This window comes from Bipolaris maydis, assembly GCF_028858645.1.
Source record: "Bipolaris maydis strain C4 unplaced genomic scaffold PSV08scaffold_24, whole genome shotgun sequence".
In the NCBI taxonomy this organism is placed as follows: domain Eukaryota; kingdom Fungi; phylum Ascomycota; class Dothideomycetes; order Pleosporales; family Pleosporaceae; genus Bipolaris; species Bipolaris maydis.
The window spans coordinates 1-16,977 of NW_027093880.1; the positions used below are offsets into that span (position 1 = coordinate 1).

A 16,977-nucleotide genomic window follows, 5' to 3' on the forward strand; every position below is an offset into this window, starting at 1 on the left:
CCCTAACCCTAACCCTAACCCTAACCCTAACCCTAACCCTAACCCTAACCCTAACCCTAACCCTAACCCTAACCCTAACCCTAACCCTAACCCTAACCCTAACCCTAACCCTAACCCTAACCCTAACCCTAACCGATAGAAAATTACCTAATTAGGTATAGTATAGGTTTCTTTTCTTAAGAAGAAAAAATTATCATGAAAAAAAAGTCACGTGATCGTGATAGAAAATTACCTAATTAGGTATAGTATAGGTTTCTTTTCTTAAGAAGAAAAAGTTTTTTTTTAAAAAAAAAAGTCACGTGATATTGCTAGAAAATTACCTAATTAGGTATAGTAAAGTGATAGATTTTTACCTAAATAGGCCTAGGCTTGTTGGACATAGAGAAATCCTTACGTTGAAGTTTTTTTATCTTATTTTCTACTTTACTTTATAACTTTTCAACTATATAAGCTATTTCTATAGAAATATAACAGCACTTTTATTACTATATAAGTAAAAGAATAGCGTTTTAAAATAGAAATTTTATTACCTATTTAGGAAATTAGAAATCACATCTTTACCTAGACCTAACCCTAGGCTCGTAGTACTCTGACGTTACCCCCGGTTCTCTTAGCAACGGCGTTGCTGGGGTCAAGCCCTCGTCTAAATCTCATGCAATAACTAGTAGAAGATAGTAAAGAAAGATACCTGGGGGGGCATCTATAAAACTCTCTAAGATACCCCTATCTAGCGTTCTCTTATCATGTCGCGCTACTGTTAGAGAGAAAGCAATAGTGGGGGAGAGAAAGAGAGATACTGGGGGGTATCTAGAAAACTTTCCAAGACACCCCCATCTAGTATTGTTCTCTTATCACATCGCGCTGCTATTGGGGTAAGAGTGACAGTGGGGAGAGTCGAGAGAGAGCAACAGCGGGGGGGGGAGTTGGTAGTGGGCAACAGTTGCCCTCCTCAAACGCCCCCCTCTCTTACCTACCTCGATCTTGGCACGATTAGCTAGTTGAGATCCTTTTTCTATTATCCTATTTTTTCCTTTACCTCCTATAGTTACAGCGCGTTACTAAAAGAGTGCTTGCAGTGGGCGTAGCTCTAAGCTTGGGGTTAAGCCCTAACCCTAGCCCTAACCCTAGATGCAGCGACCACCCTGTACACTTGTATACACGCAGCTGCGAGTTTCGCGCTACTATTGGGGAGACTGTAAAAGTCGTTTCTAGTTACCTACTATGCTTCTGGGCCCTGTACTGGGATGAACTTGGGGTTAAGTCAACCCTAACGCTAAGCCTAACAGAGTTTAAACTTGGAATGGGGGGCATTCTAGAACCGAATACCTAAGTAGCACTACAATAGCTTGCCTATTGTCGAGTACTGTAATGCTTAATACTAAGCACTTCGGAATTGACTGGTGTGCTCATTGTTATAATCATGTAATTACAGCACGGTTCCTTAGCAGAATCCTCTAAATCGCTCACGGTCCACGGCGTAAGTATTTTGAAGGTAAGCGTTTTATAACCGCTCTTCACAGGTCGTAATAATACCTATCATCTAGAGACTTGAGCCAGACATCTAGTTACTGTCCAATCAAGCCGCGACATATTTAGCTAACTAGTAACATAATAGCAGCAAACTGATGACCAGTAGAGATTACTATAGCCATGCGGGAAAGTTCTTGAAGTCATCGCTTACTATTCAGCTGTTAGCATCTTTGTCAGCATAGTGTCAACAAATGGTTATGCGAAGGGCTTACCCAATAACAGGTGTTGGCTCTACAGACTATAGTTATAATAACCTCTGTCCGCTAGAGTGGTATAAAGATCAGATTCAGACTTTCATATAAAAACAACTTTCGTTTCCTGTAATAAGAAATCTATCTAACCAAGATATTACGTTTTAGGTCACTTTAGACAATCATGGCAAGCTCGAAGAGAGTTATGATCGCGTTTGGCCCACCTGAATATTCTCAAAAACTCACTGACGAATGGGAGCAATATTTTAAAGACAACATCCTACCCAAGTTTGAGAGCGTAAATTGGTCGCAAGAGAAGTCTGGCTGGGGATGGCTAGAATGCTCGGATACGTCGCGTGTCTACGAGATTCTAACTGCCTATGGATGGAAACTGGGCATGAACCCTTGGGGTAGCACTCGATACGATCCGACGCAGCAGAAACCTCCACAGGGTGGCCACAAGACGAAAACAAAGGAACGCAAGGGACATATCAAAAAAAGTAAAGCGAGTGCCGAATCTCTTCTTTAATAATAGGAAGAAACCGACTTGATGTCCTTGAATTTGCTGCAGATTCTAGAGGATGGCCATGGACCATCAAATCGTTTGTTTGCTCTTAACAAACTTAATAACTAATTAGTTAGCTCGATTTAAGCTAGACGTGTAGTAGATATCAAGAAATATCATACAGCTACACTATAAGCAAACTGCCTAATATAACACCACCACTTCAAGCTGTAATATAAGAGTGACACTAAGATTATTTCTATACCTTGAGTAATTAGTCACCAACTAATATAACGCGGTGAAAGAGGCCTGGATCGTCCGAAATTCTTTAGAGATTGAAATGAGGTTTAGGGTTAGTTATATACTCTTTCTTAGTAAAAGCATGTTGCCGTACTATGAATAACTAATAGAAGAACTATAAAAAAAATCTTAAACAGTAACTAATTAACTAGTTAATTCTATATTTTAAAGAGACTAATTAGATAAGATTCTCTCTGTTGCCTTGCATCCCAATCATGCATTCATTACTGGTCTATATTGGAGAGCTGAATCAGAACCTCTAAAATATCTGCTGGCCTATTAGCGTGAAGCTCGGGTTCTCTTAGATATAGCACGTTCTTTAATAAGACCATCTAGTTGTTCCTGCATAAGATGGATTTTCCTAGTGAAAGGGCTGCAACTCCTACTTTCTCTACCCCGCTTCTTCCTTCTTTGCTGTCTTTCTTCTTGCCTTTGTCGAGGCGAGGGTTCATCCGATAAGTTCACGTCGCTCTCTTCAGGTGTCCCACACTCTAGTCGCCTTGCATTGACGTTGTCTGGGCAATAGTCAACTTGCGAGGTACTACTTGAGGCATACCGTGCATCTGCTAGACTATCGTCTAGAACGTCCTCCTCCCGGGTTAATGTAAACTCGTGCCACATATGACTATTCACAAGATATCGGTCGATAAGATCGGGTTGAAGTTTCGTAGGAAAGCCATGCTCAAGCGCGTATGCACTAGCATGCGTGACGGGTCGGTGACCTGTCTGAAAAGCAAGAAGCTGAAGAAAGCCGTTGTAATCTTTTGGTGTGCTAGGGTCGAATGGTGCAACAAGGCCTGGGAGATGTTTCTTAGCGATGCTCACTGCGGTCTGCCTATACAAACTGGTATTCATAGGAACAGAACACCCAGCTGTTGCTTTTTTCAGGCTAGCGTAGGCCTGGTCTGAGGAGAAGCACGAGGTCGCGCTTTCGTGTGTGCTGAATAAGTGAGGGTTCGTTGAGTTTTTAGGCAAGATCCCTAGATTTCGGCTAATAAGACCGCGGAACGGTCGGATGTACACAAGGTACAGGTAGAGGATCCTTTGTACTATAGGACAGGGAGATCGCACAATGTAAAAGGAATTGTTGGTGTTGGTGTTTGCTTTGTTATACGAAAAAACAAGAACCACCTTTCCCTTGTACACGAAAATATTTCGCTGCACAGAAACTGTGTCAGCCCATCGCAACACCCTAAATTCTTCTCCGCGTGCTGGCATGCCATTTGTCATGTGCATTGCTGCATAGAGTAGGCGGATGAACTGGTCGCTTTTTTTGAGGTACCGTTCCATCTTGGCTTTCCCTCTTCTCGTCTCTAGTGAAAACCCGCCTTGCTCTGAGAATGCGAGTCTGCTCACAATGCGAAAAGACCCCTGTAGTTTGTTGGCTGGGTGTGTGAGAAATGAGAATCCTGGGCGGTGAGCTGCAAGATCATCTTGCACGGCATTGAGTTGGACATCTGGCCACCAATTGAAAAGGAGGTCTTGGGTAAGATTTTGCAATCTTACTACGACACTATGGATCGTTTCGCGGAATTGCCGCATATGAACCTGGGTGTCTGCGATATATAGCGTTAAGCCATCTAGCGACCATGATATGTTTGTTTGGGGGCCCTCGCGCCTAGCAATGGCCCGTCCATGCTGAAGCCGTTCAATAAGGTAACCAGCCGGCGCAAGGCTTCCTCGCTGAAGATATTTAGGTCGGATATGCTCACGCAATCGCTGTGATTGGTCAGGATAGACAGTGCGCTCAGGCCAAGGGGCTTTGAGATGGTTGTATGGTGCAAGCGGTAGTGCGTACTCGAGTATGATTAGACGCCCTACCCATAGGAGTGCTGATATAAACGGCGTATAATTATAGGGTTTGCGGAAAAATAGCTCTGTAGGATGAATTCCTAGAACGCCAGAGAAATGCATGATAGCGCTACGACTCATGTTTCCATCGTGCGACAGGTCCGTCCAGAACATGACAAGAAGTTGGAACAGATTCTCATGCACACCATCCAGCGATGGCTGGAGCAATACCCCGCAGTCTGCCTGCTGGCTAACATTTGAAAAACGGCTCCAAATATGGTTCATCATGGCGAGCTGAGCTGTAGTTAGCTGCAGTCCAGAGATTTCGCTCGTAGGCTCCTTTATGCTACGCGATAGTGCTAGTATCCGGAAGATATAGCATAGAAACCGCTCATGGATGACGTAGTATCTTCGCCGGGTTTGTTCGCGTTGAGGCAGCTCAAATGGATAAGGAAGGAAAGAAGGCGTCCAGCTCCGAAGCCAGCAACGCAGAACGCGCGGTGTCTGTTTGAGCGTCATTTCGCATCGCTGGAACACAATTCTGCTGGCTTCTAGTATCTTCCAAATAACCCTCTCTGTCTGCGCTGAGCTCACACATTCGAAACCATTCCAAAGGCCTAGTACAAGATCCTCGGATGTTCTCACGGAGGGCAATGCTGCAGCTGCGACGATAATATGGATAGGCTTGTGAGCGAACCACGTCGGCCATTCACAGCCTCGCAGCCACTCAGTGTTCTCGTCATGCTCTAGCTCTGCGTCTAGAGCTACCATATCATTCTCGCCATAAGAGCGCTGTTCTTCTTCTTCCTCTTCATCTTCCATCCGCAATAGGTGTTCTTCTTCGCTTATGGAGTATGTTTGTTCGGGAATCGCTTGCTGACTAGAGCTATTGTCTTGGGTTACTACCCAGTGTTTGGGCGAGTATGTCGTCCAGCTCTGCAGATAACATCTATACCTAGATTGATCTCGAAGGCATTCTGGAGCGCTGATGTTATGTTTTTCCTTCGCATGCTTTCGCATCCGATCCCAGTTGATTGTCTTTCCCTCTGTACAGTGTGGACAACAAAATCCAGGTACGGGTGGAAGAAGATACGAGAGTGGCGCGGATCTATCCTGGCGAGGTACTAGATCTTGAAAAGATTGCGCAGCGGGCATGCCGTCAAATCGTGCTATCGCCATGCGCCGTAGTTTGAATGGAACATGGTGGGACGTTTGAAGATGGGCATCTAAGCGCGTGACAGGTACTGCGGTGCAGCAGCGGGTGCAGATGATTACTTTCTCGCTTGGGATGAACGTGATATAATCTAGAGTAATTGGGTCATGTGGCTACAAGATATGAATTGTGAAGTTAGCGACTAATGGCTTTGATTTAGGCGATCGGCACGACGTACAAGGTGGTTAGCGATAGACGCTGGTGTTGACAGGATCCAATTTGTTGCCATCTCTACACTCTGAATCGTTACAACTATCAACGAAAAGCAAGAACATCAAGATAGCTCTACTATGACCAGTTGTATTTTACTATTAGGAGTATGATGGTTTACGAGGCTTACGCTAGAACTAAAATGTAGAAATTAAGGGGCTGATTCGCGCTAGACTATAATAGGCGAGAATCAGCGTCTGATCCGCGTTGCATGCGCGCGTTTTTGGATCGGGGTGCGTGATTACCCGATCAGGATGGATCGGGGTCGAATCCACGTAGCATCATATACTAGGTTTCTTTTCTTAAGAAGAAAAGGTTTTTTTTAAAAAAAAGTCACGTGATATTGCTAGAAAATTACCTAATTAGGTATAGTAAAGTGATAGATTTTTACCTAAATAGGCCTAGGCTTGTTGGACATAGAGAAATCTTTACGTTGAAGTTTTTTTATCTTATTTTCTACTTTACTTTATAACTTTTTAACTATATAAGCTATTTCTATAGAAATTTAATAGCACTTTTATTACTATATAAAGAAAAAAATAGCGTTTTAAAATAGAAATTTTATTACCTATTTAGGAAATTAGAAATCACGTCTTTACCTAGACCTAACCCTAGGCTCGTAGTACTGATGGCGATGGGCCTTAATACTCCACAGTCCATGCCCTATGGTACTCATCATCGCCACATTTCATGAGTTGGTCATCAAATTGCGCATCCTTATGAAATTCAATCTTGGTCTCGCCACACTCAAGTACTGCAGGACCCTTTTCGCCTTTACCCTTAATTACGCAATTAGGATCATCCTTCGGGTCACTATACTCGGGATATGCCACCACCGGCCAGGACCCTTCATTTGGGTATCGTGGGTCTGTGATTTCGCGATACAGAATCTTGCCACCATCTATGGCATATCCCTCTGCGTTTGCTGTGCGACTGAATGAGAATGGTCCTGGTTTGCAGGGGTCTACTGCAACACCTTGTGGACCAACCCATACTGACCATACATACCAGTAGGCTTTTTTATTTGAATCGTTTGGGTCTTGGTGTGCAAGTTTCCCATAAAGGATTTGTATCGAATGTTTGGGTGTCTTACGCGTCTAATTACGTTCTAGAACCCGATGCTATATCAAGCGACAGCCGAGCAAGTACTTACTATTAACACAGGATTTGCAGCCACAAAGGCAGCCAAAGTAGCCAGAAGACAAGCGGCACGAAATACAGCCCATCGAGCCATACTCACCCAAGTAAAGTAGCTAGGTAACACTAGGTTTTTACGTATGTATGTATGCAGATATGAAAGCCTAAGAAGATGAGGACAAAGTGGGGCGAAGCAACAGCGGGATTAGATCAATAGGTGGATATGAATACCCTGTACAGTTTAGCAAGCACTAGAGTCTTTGGAGAAGTCCTGTATGTTCTGCAGCTTCGCTAAGGCGGGTAAAGACAGCTATATATTCTAGTATCTAGCAAAGAATAAGCGGTAATAACGTTGTTTTGTATCGCAGAGAAATATCATTATAGTAGCAAGGATACTCGTAATTGCTAACAGCCCAATATAAGTGTCATCTTATAGTTAGTACTTTCATAATATTTGTTCTAGATAATACTGATATCACTATATTAAGCCACTAGTGGTCATCGTGCAATATACTAACTATGGCTCCCTAGTTAGTTATATACACCAACGCGCCCAACCGTACACTCTCGACGCGAATACCTATATAACACTAATTACCCTAATCGCGCAGCTAGAAGACGCTCTAGCTAAGTAGTTGCTAGCACACTATAAAAAAGAAATAAGCATATTGTCCATAAAAGATCGCGTAGATAGATAAGAATGATGACCGTATTATAATAGATTCGTGCTTACTCTTATGTTAATCACTATGCAATATCTCACTTGCAACTACTTACTCGGGCCCAACGGCTGCTGTAGCAGAATTTCCATGAAATTGCCCGTGCGGAGCACGGGCCTATCACCTCAACGATAATATCACCTCAATGATAACGATATATTTCAATCGTACATTTAAGCTAAGTAAATATAAAAATATAATCTTTATAATTTTAAAAATCAAAGACACGTTATCAAAGCACACCCTAGTCAGATATTATCGAAATTGGACTATTGCAGTAGCTCCTATCGTCGCTGTCGTCGCTATTGCTTGTATTAATTTCACCATCTACTATAGTTTGTAAGCCGTTTTAATAGTAGTATCGACATCAATACACGATTCTGTAGAAGTAGATTCTGCGCAGTCTTCTTGAGTATACTGAGTAAAGCGTTCTGGGTTCTGTGACAGCGTGGTAGATGGTGAAGCTGCAGTGAGATGGTGGCTCGTGAGTTTCGTATATGGATCGACAAGTTGACGAACATTATACGCCACCCATATAGCTGGCGTATGATCTATTGTTATAGCGCCCTCACGATACTTAGAACTGCTATCTTGAAGTATCCATTCCCACTTTATTAAGGCCTTGGTGTCGTAGTTATTGTCGTCAGCGTTTATATGTTGCCAGCGCGCGACATCGCGCTGCGTCGTAATACCGCCCGCTATACGCTTAGCATATTTACGGCCAAAGTTTCGTATAGTTGGGAAGATACGTCTCCATTTATTGAAAATAATTGTAGCTTCGCGAAGTCGTTTCGTAGCTATCTCCACCTCAAGACGAGCAAGGTCATTGACCTGGCGCTGCTGCACCATCTGCCGCGCGTCTTCGGCGTATATTACACCACCTTTGCTCTCTGTAATCCGCTTCTTACGACTTCTTCGCTCCTCTTTAGCAAGGATAGCAGCCTCAGTTTTGTGCAGCTCACGCTTGAAGCCTTCGGCGTTGCGGGCAAGAGCTGAGACGCCACGAAGGTGACGGATCACATCAGCCGCGACCTGACGAGGGAGGTGTTGCTGGATTACGGCGCGAACAAATGGCTCTTGTAGCTCAATCTGTCGCACTGTTTTTGGTGTATGCCAAGTAGCATCACCAGGCTTAGGATTCTCAGGTTCCGGTGTTGCACTTTGTCGTTGAGGCCGCCGCACTAGCTGTGCCGTCTCGAGGTCGATTTTAACACGGTGGAAGCGTCGTACAGGCGCTCGAGATGGCGATGAGATGAGCGGAGGCGGCGACGATATATCAAGAGGTGTACCGGCGCGCTGTACAAGCGGTAGTGGTGGTGTAGCTGAGCGGTCACTATTGCTAGAGTAGCAACCTTCTTGGGTGCGAAGATGCGCTAACACAATGTCAGGATTGTACGGCATTATGCCTGTACGGCGCCAACCTGAGCAGATTGTAGATTTTGTAAACGTCAAGCACCGGATCTCCTCTATTGTAGCCATAAAGTCGGCCTTGTTGATATCACGCGAGCCTGTACGAGAGGCGTACTCAAGCGTCTTGCCGTGATACCACTTGAGCGGTTGAAAGCAACCTACATCTAGAGGCTGGAGGAGGTGGGTTGTATGAGGTGGGAGGGCAAAGAGCTGTATCTTGTTGTCTTCAGCGAGCTGACAAAACTGCTTTGTATAGTGAGATTTGTGCCCATCTATTAGTAATAGGCGCCAAGCTCCATGGGTACTACGGCTTGTCACCTTGTTGAAGTGTTGGATCCAGGCGTACGCAAGTTTGTCGTTACTATATCCACTATCGGACACGCCTACAAGATATCCATCAGGTAGATCCACGATCCAATGCTCCATCACAGTAGCAGCTTTAACGATAATAAGAGGTGGAATAACCTCGCCAGTGGCCCGGATACACTCAACAAGAGTAACAAGCTCGCGATTGTTGGCGTTGTGGATAAAGACCGTACGTCCGTTTTTAGTGTATAAGTACTGCTCTTTTGCAACACCAATACAGCAGCCTGTCTCATCCATATTGTATATATCTTCAGGCAAGATACCGCGCTCGTCGATAAGGTCTTTGAGCCTAGTATACCAGTCAAGGAGTGCTGCTGGCTCCTAGGCAAGCTTACGCTGTACCTCAATCGACTTTGCCTTTACACGTCTATATTTCGGGTGCCTTGCGAGCCATCGTCGTGCCCAAAGCTTGCCAACCTTAGGCGCAACTTCATTTAGTCCTGTATACGCATCTTCAAGGAGTGAGTTTGCCTGCTGCTCAACTAGTCCACGATGAATACCAAAGCCAATATTGTCGATAGCATCAAGATACCGCTCAAGAGCGAGATCTTGAGACTCATTAAGCCGGTATAAAGCAGGTGGCTTAGCGCGATCACAGCGATTCGGAAGTCCAAGATAGGCACGTCGCAGGCGCTGATATGGCAAGTTGTGGGTAGTTGCATAGCTTTTAATGTTGGGTTGATGGAGTAGGCGTAACGCTTCGGCGTGCTTTTGCAACGCCACCACCTCTTCTTTATATACAGACTTTCTCTTATGAACCTTAAGCATAGTAAGAACAATATGCGCAATCAAGTTTGTTTAATTATAAGTTGTTGGGGTAGATGTATGTACTAAAAGCTACGTGTTATCATTGAGGTGATCATTATCGTTGAGGTGATACGTACTAGGCCCGTGCGGAGCACGGGCAATTTCATGGAAATTCTGCTACAGCAGCCGTTGGGCCCGAGTAGATAACTAATTACTGTCTTTCACTAGCGATCGCAACTTCACCCCTAATAGACAGTGTTCCAAGAAGCTAGTCATCAGAAGACCGCAGATTAACCAATCACACCAGTCATTCAACAGCTAACATTCTGCGCTAAGCTACGTACAAAATGTAAGACTGGTAAAGTTTGCTGCGCAGCTGCGCGTAAGAGTGAAGCCGCAATCGCAAATGAAATAGCACGCTTACTGCTAATAATTTTGAGCTAGATAGTTTCTTGCTAATAAGGGTATCCAATGATCTGAACTGTGATGCTATGTATCATATAGCGATCGATGATACAATTGGTCGTACGGCGGGGGGCTGTAGATAGACGAATCCGTCGAATGCTGCTGTAAAACCAAGTAAGTAAATAACTACTCGGGCCCAACGGCCGCGTTGGGCCCGAGTAATTAGCTATAACTAATATTTCTAACTATTATAGTTAATAAATCTATTGTGGTGTAGTATCACGTGACTAGTTCGTAGTATATATTGCGATAATCTTTCGTACGTAGATAAGTAGGCACCTTCTTCAATCAATTCCTTCACAGCGATTACTTTTCAGCTTGATTCTATCTACCTGATTGCGGGTCGCCCCTCTGATCTTTTGAGCTCGATCACGTATCGTGCCACAATATAGCCATCCTTGGTTCGATACCGCCAGATGGCAGTTTGTACTCAGCGTAAATTAAATGCTTGCTTGGTGCGACCCTCATGACAAACCATCAAATTGGATGCACTAGGCGCGCGTTTGGTACAATTTCAGTTCCAACTGCGCAAATCACACCGATTCGTGCGCTGCTGCTTGAAGTCTGACACAGAGGGCGAGTTCAGGAGGTTCGCCCTAGAATGAGAAAACCTCTTGGCATTGTGATCCTCGAATTATAATGGTCCATGCTATTCACTACTACAGCAGCATTACTACTTCAAACTTTGATCATGACCTTGTTCGGAAATCTGCGAATCAGTCATAGATATCAGTCAATCACCCCCAAATATTTACTTACCTCTCTACCACCTCACCCCCTCCAACTCCTCCGCATCCCCCCTGCCGTCCCCCTGTGCCACGAGCCTTTCCTTCACCCCCCTCACCACCCCCTCATGCACCCCCGACCTGGCTCTAATGCTACACTTAAATGGGCTAGGATGACTTAGCAACCCTGGACAAAACGTCGTCTCTACCTCACCCTCTTTCTCTATACTAAACACCACCAAGGTACTCGCAATTGTAGCCTTCAATGCCCTCTCTGCCATGTGCTTCCCTGGGCAGATCCGTCTCCCATAGCCAAAAACATGACGCCTTGGATCCGGTTCCGCCTCGGGACCCAAAAAACGTTCTGGACGGAAGATGAAAGGGTCACGGTAGGTCGAGGGATCGTGCATAAATGCCCAGATATTAGCGAGGACGATGGAGCCCTGTGGGATATGGTAGCCAGAGTAGGTGTCGGATGAGGTGTTTGTATGTGGGAGGCCCATGGGAGCGACTTGATGCCAGCGGAATGTTTCTTTTACGACAGCTTCGATGTATGGGAGCTGAGGGAGATCTTCGGCTGTGGGGAGGCGAGGGGGGACGCCGAGGATGGCGTCAAGTTCAGATTGGGCCGCCACCTGGATGTTGGGGAAGAGTGACATGGCGAGGAAGAATGTGCTGAGGGCTGAGACAGTCTATCTGGTTTAGATTGGAAACAAGAACGCAAAGGGAGAACACGTACAGTATCCGCGCCTCCGAGATAGAGTGCTAGTGCCGTCCATTTATGTATGAATTCTGCGTCAGCGTCTGTACCAATGGTAGCGATGGATTGAGAGAGGAAAGATGGTGTTTGGCGTTCCTCATGCATTCGCTGCTTTACGAAAGCGTAGGGTTGGTTTACGCATTGGATTAGTTGGTCGGACATCGTTTGGGCAGTCTTCTTAAAGCCTGTTCCTGGGACCCAATTGGGGAGATATTTCACTAATAAAAAACAGATGTTAGAAATGGCAAAGAGAAGGGGGTGATAAAGAAATGAATACACACAGAATGGAAAAGTATCCACTGTCCACCTCCCCGGCACCGAAGCCTCTGCAAACTGCGCCACTGTTGTCTCCGCCATATCGACCAGCGGATCCCTCTTATATCGGCTAATATCATACCCGTATACAACCTTCAAAATAACACAGCCAGTTTCATGTCTTATATGATCGAGTAAACGCTCTGGTGCGTCGAGCAGATTGGCGAGAAAGTGCGCGGTTTCAGTTTCTTGGATGCGGTCAAATTCCGCGAGCGAAGTGGCTGTGCTTGTAATCTTTTTAATATTGCGCCGGTGGATCTTCCACGTATCGCTGTAGGGCATCATGGCGGTTACATGGCGCCAGCCTACCCTAGTACCCGCTTAGTTATTCTCAATTGTGGATGGAATAGTGGGAAAGATTTACATGTCACCGGAAAAGGTAAGGCTAGGTCGTGAAGAGTAGATGCCAGAGCGGTCACGCAAGAGATCCAGAGCGATAGTAGCGTCGTTGATTATGACTATGGTTTGGCCCATGACAGTCACAGAAGAGATAGGCCCGTACTTTTTCTTGTGCTCGAACCAGTGGTGGCATTCGAGCACACCCGGCTTGGGCATGTCGCTGACGTTTCCCAGGATCGGGAGTCCTCTGGGCCCTGGCGGTAGAGCTCGGACATATCTGTTCAGCCAAAGCTTTGTTAGGACGTGCAGGACAGTGATGGCTAGGAGGAAAACAGCAATGGGTACCAGGAGGACCATGGTAAGTACAATTCTATTTCACAAAGGTGCGTTCGGCAGCTAGTAGAGAGAAGGGTTCGGCGAGTTTATTGTACCGTCCATATCCCACCATCGAGAAACATTCACTTGGGTGGACAGAAACAGTGGGAGATAGGACAAGGCGTATCGTATTGGGTATGACATGCTGCTGACATGCCACACCGATCAATTTTGATGTAATCTGACTGATATCTAGGCGCTGAGAGCATGTCGAAAGGCTGGCTGAGTCAGTGATATAGCCAATGGTTTCTGAAGCTAAGAATAAAACAAAGTAGGAGAGTCCGTATTAGCTGTAAAATAACTATGTTGAATGTCATTTCCCGACCAGCGCGTGATTGTCTTCTTCTTAGCACAGATCAATTGAAGTTTTGATCGCAGGCGTTATCGAAATAGCATTTCAAGTTTCGTCATCTGTTTGAGATTAATGTAGTTAATAGTTTTAGCTAGATTCAGCTAACGAAGTAACACCACGCGCAGTGCGGAATCCTGCCTAAACATGCAGATATTGAGCGCGTTCATCAAAAGACCACTTCAAACATTCAGCACAAAGTATCCGTATTTATTTACAGTCGCTCAATTCGTGCATGGAAGGTTTCTTTGTGGTAGCCATCAGACACAGGGACGCTATGTACTATGTGTCACCGTACAGCATAGCAGGACGGAGCGCCTTGTAGCTTGCCATTTACTGCGTTAGAGCAGCCAATCAGAACCAGAACTGTCATCAATGAAGCCGGGCCAAGCTCATCAAGTGAAGCCAGGGCGATACATAGATCCAGTCAAGCTAAGTTAGTTAAGCCGAAATTTAATATACTTGACCAAGCCAAGTCAGGCCGGATATTCCCGCTTGGCTTGGTATGATTTCGCTTGATAGGCTCGTGTATAAAAAGAGAGATTGTTAATCTTGTAGTGAGAGCAATGTCGTGATACTCTTTGGGTCTTGGGTTTTGAAAATTAAAACAGAAGAAAACACCACAACGCGATATATGTAATGAGATAAATATATTTAAAACAGGAGTTTATGAACCAAAAAAGCCGTATTCGAACAAGGAGAAAAGAATTATGCTATGTTACATATATAAACAATAGCTACTGTGGTGCAAAAACTACAGAGAGAGGGCCACAAGGCTACTACAACCGCCCCGCGTTGCAACTAAGGCCGAGTGCAATATGACTGGATCACGATCGTAACCACTTTGAAGAATAATTACGTCGGCCCAGCGGACGATGTGAGCTGTGCCGCACTAGTAGCGTGTTTGTTTGCCCGTAAGCAGCTTACGCCTCTCAACCAACGGATCCCGAGCGAACAATTGCGTGGCGCGTCCTATGGAACAAGGTAAGTACAGTCATTACTAGCGATCGCGGCTTCGCCTCCGCAAGCAGCATTCCAAAATTCCAGTCATCATAAAATCTAGAATTGACAAACCGTATCGGTTGTTCCAAAGCTGACTTCTCACGCTAAGCTCTGTATGCAAGGTGGGGCTGTTCGAAACCGCTGCCCAACTGCGCGGAAGGGTGAAGCCACAATCGCTGGTTAGTGACTGTAATTGATAAAGCGTCATAGTTAGTGCCAATAATTTCTTCTAGAAACCACCAATAACCTAACGGCTAACTAGTGACTATCTTAAAGCTCTAGCAGACGCTGAGTCCACTACAGGAGATACTCGTCATGCCCCACTGCAACATGTTAACAGATGACAAAGAGAGAGAAATGAGTGATATGATAGGAAGAGCATGACCACTGCTTATCTGTGATGATAGGGATATTAGCCACCTAGAGCTAGTTGATGTAAGCTATGAGCAAGCACTCATAGAACACCTATGATCCGTGCAGAAAGTAGTCGTGATTAGCCTTAAGAGCATTGAATAGTTCAGGAGTCATGGGAAAACTGACAGTAGAGAGACACGCGCATACAGTAATTAGTGATTACGGCTTCACCTCTGGAGGCAGCTGCGCAACGATTTTGAATAGCCCCACCTTCTGTACATAGCTTAGCGCGAGCAGTCAGCTGCAGAGCAATGAACATGATTGGCCAATCTTCAGTCTCATAATAATGGAACTTTTAGAATGCTGCTTGCAGGGGTGAAACCGCAATCGCTAATCACTGTATTATTTAACTAGATATGTTGTTTCTATCTATTCACCAAGTATGTACAATTTCCCCATGAAGTAGCTTGATAGTTCTCTGCTGCTCCTCGAGGAATTCCCGGGTGGCAGCAATATCAAACTCTAGTCCTTCACGCTGACGTTCCAGGTTCTTGCATCGCTCTTCTCGAAATCTGGCCTCCATATTATCGAATCTATAGTCGCAGAACCAGTATTAAAGAGAATTCTGCTCTGTAATGCCGCGAACACCAGCCAGCACCGTATGATCTGTGATGAACGGCGACTTTGGTCGCCACGCTGTCACCATAGCCAAGCGTTCTTTGCCGCCGAAAGCCTTCAGTGCCTGATGTTCAACATATTAGTCTTGCATAATCACTGCACTCCTCTGTTAGACAGAAGTCAATACCGATTGTTCGGCGAATATAAATGAAAAATAGATGCTCGCCATTGTTCGCCCTCGCATTTTAACAATCTCACCCGAAGTTGCCATGATGATAATTAAAATCCGGATTACGCTTAGACTGAATGCGTTAGCAGTGTGCGACTTCGGAGTTAGCTTAAATGCACAGACTGTAAGGGGCTACACTCTGTGGAGCAGACGCTTGGTATACGAGCGGCTGTATTAGAACAAGAGCTGTTTACTCTATATATGCACTTACGTCGTGTTTTTTCCTTATTGGAGAAAGGTTAGGCCGGGATATCTGAGCGAGTCGTCCCAGCGCTGCTTGGGCGGTGAGTAACATCCGGGTGTCGGCCTAAGCACCCGGATGTTGCTCACCAACAACATAGCTACTCTAAGTAGCATGTGACGCATAATTATAGCGGTATTTTGATGGTTACTGAGAAAAAGGTGACTGTTTATTCTATCTATAAGCTATGGCTATAATTATTTTACTATAATTAGTCAACGTGAAACTTCCTATGAATTCAATACTGCAATCTGGTACAAGTTGCTGCTAAACTAATCGTTCCCAATCCAATAATGTCGGCATTCAACTTCAATATTTTAGAAAATACGTGCGTTTCGAAAACGAAAATTGTGTGTTTCTACAACGACGGAGCATTTTACTTTGATGGTATAAAAATTATAGTTGGTAATAGTTCCGAAAACAACAGCGGTGGCATAGGCGGTTTTGTTGGCCCAAATCACGAGTATTTTCTTTACTGTGGATCGAAGTATCCGGAGATAGCAGTTGTGAGATTCAATAGCAATACTAATAAGTGGGAAGACCATGCATGTATGCAGTGGTTTAAATTCGAGACCGACAAGAATATGTTCAAGAGTATATGGTTCACGAAGGAAGAACCAGCCCTGATATTCCAACCTAAGAAAGCGTATAGAGAACATGTCATGAAGCATAAGGATCTTGCTGAAGGTATGGGGTGTATCAAACTTAACCTCTCTACTGGCCGCTTTACGGGTATATCACGAAAACAGTTCGAGAAACAGAGGCATTCTGCTTTGGATAAGAACAGTGTATGGCCACCTCTTTCTTCGGGAAACGGCCCCTTGGGAGATGGAGATTGGCGAGACACCCCCAATCCCCAGCTGGAACATTCGCTTGCATCCATGAACTCGGATCGCGAAAAACAAGAAGAAATGCTGGAGCAATGGGAACAGATGAAATTACTGTTCAACAGACTATTGGAAATGATTGATTGGTCACTAAGGGCTGTGTTGCATCACCCATAAGTCACGTTCACGGATAGATCATATCCTATCTTTAATCCCCGACATGAAGCTTAGAATGCATTGGTAGCTATGGAGGTAGGTA

At 44.9% G+C, this 16,977-nt stretch overlaps 4 protein-coding genes across 4 annotated transcripts; 1 reads left to right on the forward strand and 3 right to left on the reverse strand.

The window, feature by feature from the left end:
* Positions 1-2,750: 2,750 nt before the first annotated feature.
* PSV08DRAFT_357595 (uncharacterized protein) lies at positions 2,751-5,139 on the reverse strand (the record flags this gene model as incomplete). Its single annotated transcript, XM_066092941.1, has 2 exons — positions 2,751-2,794; positions 2,913-5,139. 2 exons carry the CDS (start codon positions 5,137-5,139, stop codon positions 2,751-2,753), a joined length of 2,271 nt encoding a protein of 756 aa, XP_065947889.1.
* A 1,242-nt stretch (positions 5,140-6,381) lies between these two features.
* PSV08DRAFT_252949 (uncharacterized protein) lies at positions 6,382-6,974 on the reverse strand (the record flags this gene model as incomplete). The annotated part of the gene is made up of 2 exons (XM_014216934.1): positions 6,382-6,837; positions 6,894-6,974. 2 exons carry the CDS (start codon positions 6,972-6,974, stop codon positions 6,382-6,384), a joined length of 537 nt encoding a protein of 178 aa, XP_014072409.1.
* A 4,373-nt stretch (positions 6,975-11,347) lies between these two features.
* Positions 11,348-13,080, reverse strand: PSV08DRAFT_233632 (cytochrome P450; the record flags this gene model as incomplete). The annotated part of the gene is made up of 4 exons (XM_066092276.1): positions 11,348-12,001; positions 12,049-12,287; positions 12,351-12,694; positions 12,749-13,080. The coding sequence occupies 4 exons, from the start codon at positions 13,078-13,080 to the stop codon at positions 11,348-11,350; spliced, it is 1,569 nt and encodes a 522-aa protein (XP_065947890.1).
* A 3,104-nt stretch (positions 13,081-16,184) lies between these two features.
* Positions 16,185-16,895, forward strand: PSV08DRAFT_252951 (uncharacterized protein; the record flags this gene model as incomplete). Its single annotated transcript, XM_014221650.1, has 1 exon — positions 16,185-16,895. The coding sequence occupies one exon, from the start codon at positions 16,185-16,187 to the stop codon at positions 16,893-16,895; it is 711 nt and encodes a 236-aa protein (XP_014077125.1).
* Positions 16,896-16,977: the final 82 nt, after the last annotated feature.